This window comes from Centruroides vittatus, unplaced genomic scaffold (genome assembly GCF_030686945.1).
Source record: "Centruroides vittatus isolate TY-2023 unplaced genomic scaffold, ASM3068694v2 scaffold_861, whole genome shotgun sequence".
NCBI lineage: Eukaryota > Metazoa > Arthropoda > Arachnida > Scorpiones > Buthidae > Centruroides > Centruroides vittatus.
The window spans coordinates 4,386,521-4,398,120 of NW_027122718.1; the positions used below are offsets into that span (position 1 = coordinate 4,386,521).

The 11,600-nt window shown below is 28.1% G+C and overlaps 1 protein-coding gene across 1 annotated transcript; it reads left to right on the forward strand.

Moving 5' to 3' along the window:
* The first annotated feature begins 168 nt into the window (after positions 1-168).
* Positions 169-11,263, forward strand: IFT20 (intraflagellar transport 20). The gene is made up of 4 exons (XM_067288633.1): positions 169-673; positions 779-864; positions 4,438-4,541; positions 11,107-11,263. Exons 1-4 carry the CDS (start codon positions 547-549, stop codon positions 11,186-11,188), a joined length of 399 nt encoding a protein of 132 aa, XP_067144734.1. The 5' UTR covers positions 169-546; the 3' UTR covers positions 11,189-11,263.
* The last annotated feature ends 337 nt before the right edge of the window (positions 11,264-11,600 follow it).

Sequence of the window (11,600 nt, forward strand, 5' to 3'; positions counted from 1 at the left end):
GTTCTATAGTTTATAATAAAATAAATGACGAAAAAAACACGTTATTGTTTATGTGCAACCCCCTTTCTGCCACAAAAAGTCGATCTACCGATGGCAAGCAAATCGCTTGGCAACAGTGCTCCACTCTTCGCCTATTTCGATCTACTCAACGCTTCGTGATAAACGTAATAATGGCAGGCTAAAGTTAAAAGAACCAAACTTTTAATAGTTTTCATTTTAACGTTCTTATTTTTTTAGCCGGGTAATGCCAGAAATATCTGCTAGTTAATAATAAATATAAATAATTATAAACGCTAATAAAAATGTAAATTACGTCTCGAGACTGGACGAGGAACGATTCCTAGTGGTTGCGAATTCGAAACTACCCGCCTCTAATTTGATATTTAAAAATAAAAATGCTGTGTAATTAATTGTGAACTTTTAATTTTTGTTATTAAAATCGATCATTGCCGAGTCTTATATAAATTTGACTATATGTAATATACAGAAGACTCGTTCGTTTGGAAATTGATTTTTTGTTCGAAAGTGTCACGTGATCTACTGAAGATGGCAAATGAACACCTTTCTAGGATCGGTTTATTTTTCGACGAATTAAACAAAATTCGAGTATTAGATCCTGTTGTTTCGCAACAGACAATTGAATTAAAAGATGAATGCAAAGAATTTGTGGATAGTGAGTAATAATTTCGTTTTAATACATTAAGATAGTCTGAATGTATGTACTGTATGTTAGTTTGTCTGGATGTAAACAAATAATAATAATAATGTATGTTTTCAGAGATTGCTGAATTTCAAACAATAGTCGATAGTTTTATTCAGATAATTGACAATCTTTCAAACGAAGTTGAAAAAGAAAAACTTAAGGTAAATTTAATTAATTAATTTAAAAATTATTTTTATTTCTTTGATTTTGATAAATAATTGCATATAACAATTAAATGAATTGTAAATATTATAACTATAAGAAATAATTAATGCGGTAGCCCTCATTATATTGCACACGCACGTAAGGAGACAAACCAAATAAGTGATATCAGATGGCAGAATGTAATAAATGTATGAGTATCTATGCATTATTGGCTAAAGTGTTTTTATATTTGGAAGACCAAAAAAGGGGATATATTTAAATGAGAGACTTTTGTATGATTTATTACACAGTTATTTATACCTGCTGATATATTTGACTGAATATTTTATTATATAATTTTAGAAATTTTTGAAGGTATTTATTATAATTTTGTTTAGCATGAAGATCATTTTCTACTGACATAAGTTTTCACTTAGAATAATAAATATTGGTTAATGTTACCCTAGGTATCGAAGATGGCGGCTCGTCTCCGATTCCGGCAGTCGGAAGCCGGGGAACAGTGGGGACGCACGTTCTAACCTAACCTAACCTAACCTATTCTAATAAATTACCATAATTATTAGCAATCAAATTATTAGAATATGTTAGAGTGTGCGTCCCCACTGTTCCCTGTCTTCTGATTGCTGGAATTGGAGACGAGCCGCCATCTTTGACACCTAGGATAACATTAACCTAAATATTTTCAATTTAATATTAGTTCAATTCTGTAGCATTTCCAATAAGCTCACCATCTAGCCTAAGTTGGCAAAAACAAGTGATTAAAACACTTGAAATAAGTGAACAATATTAGATTAGAATTGTAGGTTCAAAGGAAGGAAAAGAAAAAGATAGGTTTTTCAGCCTGTTTCTATTCAAATATAGCCGGTACCTAACTCTATATCATTGAGTAAGGAAAAAAGAAAGATCTTCAGTTTATCAAATAATTTTTTGTTTTTAATTTGGAATCTAGAGATTGTTGTATACAGCAATAGCATTATTGTGACTATGCAATCATAACAGAAATAAAATGACAAAAATATCCAAGTAGTTAGCTTAGTTCAGTATAGACATATAATAGATTAGTTAGGATTTAAAGGGTTTTGTAGAAATTATACATCAGGGTTGTTAAATTTGTTGAAAATGATTCAGAATTTTTAACAGGTGATGATTACAGTTGACTCTTGATAACTTGAAGTGGAAGGGATAGAGAAGAATTTTTGAATTATAGAAATTACTGTTTCTATAATAAGTTCATAAATATTTAATAGATAGTACAGTTAGACATAAATGTTATATTTTTTTATTTATTAGATTTATGCATATATAAAATAATAAAATATTTACATTATTAGTGAAAGAAATCTGTTACTTGAGTTTGACATTAACAGTCCATTGCTTCTTACTGAAAATATCTTAGATGTGCTTGACCAAACATCATATTTCATATTTGACAAAACTCTTTTTAAATTTTCTTTAAAATTTGATTGCTAATTCACATTCGTACACCTATGTTAAAGTTTTTACTTTAGACATTAATTATTTACAAAAGTTTTGTATTTCATTACATTTTCAGAGGCTCGGGCATGTTAGTTAACTTTATTTCTTCAAGTGTACATAAATGTGTGCAAGTTTGTCTTAGATTTCTTGAAAATACAACAGAAAACATATCAGGCACCTAGATTTCAAATTACCAAAACCATTCCAAGTTATTGACACAATTTGCATTAAATTTGAGAGTTAAATTGAGATTTAAAAAAATTCAAATTAACAAAGTTCAACTGTAAACAACTTTTTAATAATTTGTGCAATTTTATTTGATATATTGTAATATCTTCCAAATTTCATATGAAATCAATATTTAATATATATACTGTATATATATTTAACAGAACATACTCAGCAAATAATTATTAGATTATCATAACACACCTCATGTTGCTGAGATAATAATTTACTGAAAACAAACTAACATTTTCAGCCTATTCCATAGGCCATCCTCAGGTTAAGCCAGAAAATTGGAACATCGGTGTTCCAAAAATAGAATACGTATATTTAAATACAAAAATAATAATGGAAAATAACAGAAAAATTATATATATAAATAAAAAGAAAAACAAAATCAGATATAATAATGAAAATAAAAATCAAGTAATAATACTTTAAATAAACATTAATAGAAATTATTAAGGTATAGTCATAAAACATGAAATTGTAAACTAAGGCATAAATTAAGAATTCGTGGAAAACTTTTTGACTATAAATTTTCAATCCGACAGTAGACCTTCCACATCCCTTGCATGCCTTTTGAAATTTACAAAAGCAAACTGGAAGAGGTGTGTATAAATGCAAGTGGTGCAGAAGGTCTACTGTCGGCTTGAAAATTTATAGTCAAAAAGTTTTCCATGAAATCTTAATATATGCCTTAGTTTACTATTTCATGTTTTATGAATATATTTTAATAATTTCTATTAATGTTTGTTTATGAGAAAGGTTATGTTGAGCATGCATTGGGACTAGCAAGTAATTATCTATTATGAAATGCTTGCTATCTCAAAAACAGACCATTAATATAGAGAAGTACTCTACCCAACTTGATAATCTGAAAGGAACCATCAAAGAAAAACTGTCAGTAAGCAGAAAGTGTATCTTTGAATGCTCAGGAAAATCATTGGAATTTGGATGAAATGTTTTGTGCCACTCCCACATTCTCTCAATTTTGCACCTTCATATTACAAACTTATTTCAATCTCTCCAGAATAATTTGCAGGGGGAGAAGTTCAATAACTTAGATGTGTAAAATTATTTGGAGACAATTTTAAAAAATACAGAAGAAACTAAGTTGTCCAATCACTAGGAACAAAATAGTCTTTCTTCACAGAGATAACCTTTTATTAGAGGCGATGCCACTGCAAAATTATGTAAAACTGATGGAAAACAATGGAAACGAAGACGATTTAGTTTCTTCTTTATTTTTTAAATTTAAAAATACATTCTACCTTCTATGTCAATTTCGAAACTTTTCCCCCTCTCAAAATTTTTCACACATGAGATAATGAATTTATCAAACAGATGGACTAAAGTAATAGAAAATAAAGGAGCATATATAATTTAATAAATATATTTTTAACTTTTTTAAAATTTGAGTGTTATTTTTGTCTTAAAAAACCAGTTGAACTTTTTGATCAATCCTATATAAACAGAATTTTTTTTTCCTTTTTAAGATCAATACTATGAATTATTAAAACATCAAATATCTTTTAATTAAAATTATGCAATTGCAATTATCTATTATCATATGTAGAAATATTTACTTCACAATTTCTGTATTTGACATGAATTTTCTCTTCTCTCTATCTCACACTTGGTATTACAATATTAGATATTAGAATAAAAAAATATATTGAAATGTTTATTATTGTAAAAATAAATGTTGAAAATGTTGAGTAATTATTATATCATATATCATTTTAAATTGTTGTTATTCAGATGCTTAATAAATGTAAATTTAATAAATATTCAGTAGCTTAAGAAAATGTTAGGTTTTCTTTTTATCATTGATTTTAAAATGTTATATTTTTTTTTAAATCAAGGCTATTGGATCAAGAAATTTATTAAAATCTATCACAAAAAGAAGAGAGGCCCAACAACAACAATTGCAAGCATTAATTATAGAAAAAAAATTGCAGTTGGAAAGGTTTGCATTTTCTCAATTTGTTTACAGATAATACTACATTGCATTTTTTCAAATATAGTAAAGTTTAGTGTACCTATGGGATGGTTTAAAACTCACTATTAAGTTTAATGTTTTATTAGAATTGAATAATGAGCATATATGTACTAATTATTAAGTTTCTAATCCCTGTTTTGTCCAATCTTTTACCATTAAATAATACACTATATCCTTGATGTTCATGGATGTCAGTGTTTGGGAATTTGATTGATCAATTGATCAATCAATTGAATTTGAACAATGTTACGATGTCCATTGTTTTTCCTGCTCATCTGATGACTGTAGGCTTGAAGTGTAGCTCCCAGTGAGCATAGGCCACATTCCATCATAAGAGTATCGCAGACGATCCAGTGATTTGTCTGTGCAGCACAGTATTATTTTTTGCATCCACATCAGTCTGACCATTCCTGTATGTTTTTGCAATCCCATCACATCAATAAAAAATGACAGACGTGAAATCATGTTCGTCTGACATTAGCCTTAAAGGCTGAGCTCATTGTCTAAACATTAAATGAAAACAATACTAGATAAACTATGTACAATAAAATAATTATTTATTTATTTATAAAAGTACAGGAAATCCTCATTAGTTCGAAATTCAAGGAACAAAATAATCGTGACTTATAATTATTGAGTTTTGAGTAGTGATGTAACGAATATTCTGTTACTACCGGTATTCGGCCTATTTTTTGCTATTCGGCCGAATACCGAATACCTAAAAACAGGAGTAAGAAATAACAAAACTGTTTTTACAGCAGTAAATTAATCATTTTGGTAACTTTTATTAATGCTGAACATTAAATTATCATTATTAAGGTTAGTAAGAAATAGCATCTAACTCTATTAAATTATTTCACAATTAAATAATATTATAGCCTTTATCTAGCCCAATATCTTATGGCATTGATGGCATGTAGGTTAGAATGTATCGGGCATTAATGTTATTGTTTAGTTAATTATGTTATATTCGTATTTGCGTATATTTTAATATTTTTTATGATATTTTGAAATGATTTACAAAAAGTTTTATTGAAACTTATCATATTTAATGAAAGAATTATTTATCTATTTCTAGAAGATGAGTAACTAATATATAATTTATTTTATAAATAAAGCAAAGAATGAGCATTTCTCATTATATACAAAAGATAACATTTGAAATTGTGTTAATTTTAAAAATATTGACAAAAACAATAGCAACAAAATATCACAAAACTTCACAAATAGAAACCCCTAATAATATATTTGAACTGTTCCACAACTGGGAAGAAACTAGACCATACGTCCCTACTAAAGTATATCCTTAGGGTACTATTCAGTCTACAAATATACAGTAAAAACAAAATTTTAGTGCTTAATTAAAGAGTTATAAGTTATTTTATTTACAATCGATCTTTTTAAGTTATAACTTACATCTAAATACCAACAACTACCGAATCATATTGGGCTATTTACGGTTATTACATAAATTATAAACCAATTTGGCACTAGAGGTAGATCTTAGACTCCATTTCATATTAACTTTAATAATTATAATTTAATTAATTAATTTAAATAATTTAGACCTACTGGAAGAAAAAATCGTAGTGACAGCGGGCCAATAGAGAGCAGGATGTGCAATCCTTGCCATAATATGGTTTGCGCACCAATTTTCGTATGTGTGTTAATCAAGCCAAATAGTTTGGCCAAATATTTGGCCATTCGGCCACGCTCCTGGCCGAATATTCGGTATTTGGCCTGAGCCAAATATACTATTCGTTACATCACTAGTTTTGAGTTATCAGAGATTTACATATTTCTGTATAATATGTCAAATGCCATTAATTGATATAATTTATTAAGTAAATAGAATACAGATACATACACAGAATGCTATTTTCATCAATTAAAATTTAATAATAATATAAATATGAAGGTAACAGCACAAATCAGATGAAAACCTCATAGGTTGCGATGGGTTTTATAAAAAGTAAAGAAGAATTTCTTAAAATGTAGCCAAAATTATTTTTAAGGTGGCTCAAAAAGTAGTAAGTCGCACAAATGTAGTAGTGTAGAGGCCTACAAATATTTCAATCTGCTACTTTTAGCCCAATCTTGCAATGCCAAAACCCAGCTGTATTTTATGAGATAAGAGAAAAAAAGGGTAGTCCATGGGTAAGGCGACACTCAAAAATGTGTTACTGTAAAAGCAAAACCACATTAACCAGATTATAGTTTGTTCTTGATCTACTGTTCTCTTATAGTACAAAGGCACTTCCATCTAAACAAAGGAGTTAACATACTCTATCACAGTTTGGACAGAATTTTCACTTTAAATTTCGAAGTAGCTGTATTTCAAACTAACCAAATTCCTTAACATGTAAATCTCTATATTCCTGGCCAGGGCAAACAGTATAGTTACAAACTAATGGGATTTCAAACTATCTGAGTTCAAATTAATGAGGATTTCCTATATATATATAATATAAATATTCATAAAATTATATTTAATTAAATCTTTTTCCAGTATTATTCTATAATGTTACTATGTGTAATATAACTATGGTATCTAGTCCCATCCCAAAAAACACTTCATTTAAAAATAATTTTTTATTTTGAAAAAGCCATATGCAAAATAAAATATTGATTGGGCAAATTTCAAGTTCAACTGTTATTTAAAAACCAGAAAGATAACCCATTAGAATAATAAGTTTTAATAAATTCTTTTCAATCAATCCCCGAGAATGTCTTATTGGGGCTCCTGGTCCAATTGAATTGCACAATACTGAGATTGAATTATAGTTGGTGGAAAAATACAAATGTCATCACACATATTGATTATTCATAAACTTACAGTATTATTTGATATTGGAATGCAATTTATTTTTGTTTCATGTTCTTTGCCAAATAGTTCATTGTAAATGCCCATCAAAGGCATTTGCAAAGAACATTTCTCCAATGGTGTATACTTTATTACATTTAGGAATGTGAAAATCTGCCATATAACATCATCTCTGGAATTTTTTTTGTCTGCGAAACAAATTTTGTCAAATTGATGCTATTTATTTATTTGTTATATTTTCTTAAAAGAATCTTTATCTTTATTGGTATTGGTTACAATTTGGTAACAAATTGTAACCAATTGTTTATTAATTAAAAATTCACTAAAAATTAACTTGGAAGAATAATAAGGAGAAAATCATACTTAGATATGCAAATGCAGATATGCAAATGATTAGAGTTGTGATGCGATTAGATGAATGAGCTTGCCACTAGATGAGTGTAACAGTACTTCCTGTGTTAAGCCTAAAAGAGCTCTCAGAGGCATCTTGTCTGTAGTTCTGTTGTGAAAGGATGTTTAATCACTGGACATATCTTTAAGACACAAAGAAAATTTGCCCAGGTAATAGTTTGAGAGGCTGTATTATTGGAATAAGAGAAGCTGGATGGTCCCATTGTTTTTAAGCTGTATTTTTTTAACAAAAAAGAAAAATTGTGTTGATACAGTTGTTGTTATTGTAACAGTTTACACAATTTTAATGTAATAATTTGTAATAAATTACCAGAATTAGTTCCATTAGGGTGGAAATATGATTTTTGTAAAGGACACACAAAATGTTAGCAGCCTGCCCTAAATCAGGTACTGCATTAAATTCAGTTATGGTTATACTGGATAAAGGATAAGCTATTAGCTTATCCTTTTCAATTAAATCAAACAAATTTATTTTTCAATTTTCTTCCCAAAATGAAATAATCATGAGAGTTTGAGCCTTTTCAATGTATTTGTTAAATTACTGTTTTGACTTTACAATTTTTTCTAAATGAATGTTATGTGTTTTAAAAATTTGAAGTTTATAAAAATTATAAAGCTGGAAATTTTTTTCTCTATACTATGTTTTGTTTGAATTTCACCTCTAAACCAACAGGAAAATTTACTAGTTGTTGATGGTTGTATCATTAATGAAATTTTAATTATAGATAAATTTTCGTAGTAATAGGTTGTTTAACATTTTTATTGATTAGCTAGTTTAGCATTTTGAAATGTTATTGCTTGCAATAATGTATCAAACAATATATAAAATTATTTATGATTAATATTATAAAATGAAAAATTACTGAAATGAGAATAAGTGAAAAGAAACTTATTTTAATTATGCTCAGAATATTCAAACATTCCAATCCTCTTATACTGCTTATTTTACTATTTATAATATCAAAATATAATGCTTTTATAATGAATTAAAAAAAAAAAAAGGTGTATACTGTGATGATAAAGAACAGCCTAGGCAAAGAAAGTATATACAGTAGAGAATCATTAATCCGAACCCCGGTTATCCGAACGATTTTCAGTCGGAGTGTGTCGTGCCAAATCGAACGTTTTTGATACTAGATTTACTTCTAAAGTATAGTTTTTATGTTTTTATATTTTTCGATATATTTATTTTGTTTGTACAAAATAAAGAAATAATTTTTAACGATACAATAGCCTTGATTATTATTATAAAAATTTTTGTTAGGCTTAAAATCGACGAAAATTTAACACGAAACAAGACGCAACGGAGAAAAATTTCAACATTGACAGGTTAATATATTTTTTCGTACATAATCCATTATCCGAACAAATCACTAATTCGAACAACCCCAGTTCCCAATTGATTCGGATTAACGACTCTCTACTGTATAACATAAAATTCACATTTAGGAACATGAAAACTAGAATCCATGAACATTGAAAAGATGTATGTAAAGAAAAGTTAACAAAAAGTTTGACTAAAGAGGTGTGCAATATAAATTCAACAGTACGTCGGATTGAAAATATCACAATTTAATGATCTTACGAACAAGGGATCGGATGTATATTTATGCAGCAAGTTTAGATTATAATGTGATACAGATGAAATTTCAGAGGTAAAGCTGTAATTAAAAAGGAGAGGCTCAGGATAGGAAGGCAAATAATGAATATAAGTAGTTTTGAAGAGATTAAAAATGGTGATATTTATGTAGATACAGGATTTCAAGTAATGTGTGTGTCAAGTAAAACTACATAATATTGGAGATTTTTATGTTTGCATGTTTAGAAAGGAAGTTGTATAATGATTAAGGCAGTCAAAGTTTAAAATGTGATGTTCAAAAACTATTTGATAGTAATATTCTAAATTGAACAATGTGTGTAGATTAAGTCATTGAAAATGAGACAATGCTTCTCAGAAATGTTTTAATGAGATAAAAGTTGGAAATTTGAAGGTTTGTTTTTGATATCAAATATTCAATTTTTACATTTTTACCGGAGAGCAATGATTAAGAAAAACGTTCTGTATTCATTTTTTAGTTAATTTTTAAATTATTTAGTTTATATACAGGGTGGGCCAGCGAAAACGAAACGGCAGAGTGTTCGTGTTCGTCCAAGCAAAGCGCTCGGACAGGTCGATTTTACTCTCGAGGGGACATCTTTTGCAATAAAGTTTTTGCGATTTTGAATACAACAGACAACAAAAAATTTTAAAAACTCATTTATTTTGTATTAACTAAAAAAGCATTTATTTCGAAAAAAATGATTGTTTAGTTAATATTCAGAATCGCAAAAACTTTATTGCAAAAGATGTCCCCTCGAGAGTAAAATCGACCTGTCCGAGTGCTTTGCTTGGACGAACACGAACACTCTGCCGTTTCGTTTTCGCTGGCCCACCCTGTATGTATATAATAATAACAGACTAGTATTGTTTTTAGGGTTTATTCATAAATCACTTGTCACAGTTTAGGGAGGATATAAGAAAAGACCGCGTGGAGGGATGGTGAAGGTAAAAAAAAAAAAAAAAAGAGATGACTATGATTACTTTTTCTAAATTTATTTATTTCATTAAAATAAAAAAATATCTATTATATATATATAATGAGTGTCGCAAGAAAATTGGTTAATTTAATTGTGTGATTGTGAGGTGAAAGTGCTATTTGCACTATTTTTTAGCCTCTGTGTATCCAGCATGTGCACTGTACAGAAATAATTTTATGGGGGCATTAAAGATATATTTTACAATTCTAAAAGTTACTTTTTTCCCACTTCTTTGAATCAAACTACAGCTGTTCTATTTTTAATAATTTCAAGATTTAATTTCAAGTGTAGCTTGTATTAAATAATTTTGAATTTACTGTCTCCTCGCTTTAAGAAAATTTAATTTTACGATGTGATGAGTGTCTTTTTCTTATTTAAATAAAATTTACGAATTAATTAAAATTTTTTATATGATGTAGAAATGACATAGCTAATTACGTAGTTGATTTTACACTAAGTTTTTTGTAAGTGAATACAGTAGTGTTTTTTAATTTTAAAAATTTACATAATTGTGTGCAAAATGAGTTTAAGTAGACTTGGCTAAATATTACATAATTCAGAAGGGAGGATGCAGAGACAATAAGTCAGGGAATAATGTCATAATTGGTCAGGAAATCACAGACGGAATTACCTGTACGGACTCTGTAAAGTATATCATTTGTTATAAGTAATTGATAAATTTAATGTATTTTTTCATTTATAGAAAGTTTTTAATTTCAGGTTGAAAATACAATATGAAGCATTAAAGAAGGACGAAATTGAACAAAAAGAACTTATTGAACAATTTCTTCTCCAAAAGTAACAATACTTATTACTTCCTTTATAAGAGAAATGATGTTATGTACAGATAAGAAAATAAAACTTTTGTTTTCTTGCATTTTATTTTCTTTTATTTCTTGAGCTAACACAAGAAAATGAAACTCATTGCAACAGATGAGAAGTTTTAGTACACTATTAAGTGTAATTCATTATTTACTCCTCCACTGAAACTAATGTCATCACAAAAATGACTACTTATGTTGTGGAATCAAGATGACATTAAGACTTGGTAGCAAAACTCTATTTACAGTCATTAATCAAAATGCAAAAATAGTGACTAGTAGTAGAGTTAGAAGATAAGGTAATAGAAAAAGTACAACTCACATTACAAGAATCACTGAAAAAAATATATATATTGAATTTTATTAAATTGGCTTGGATATGTTGGTATATCT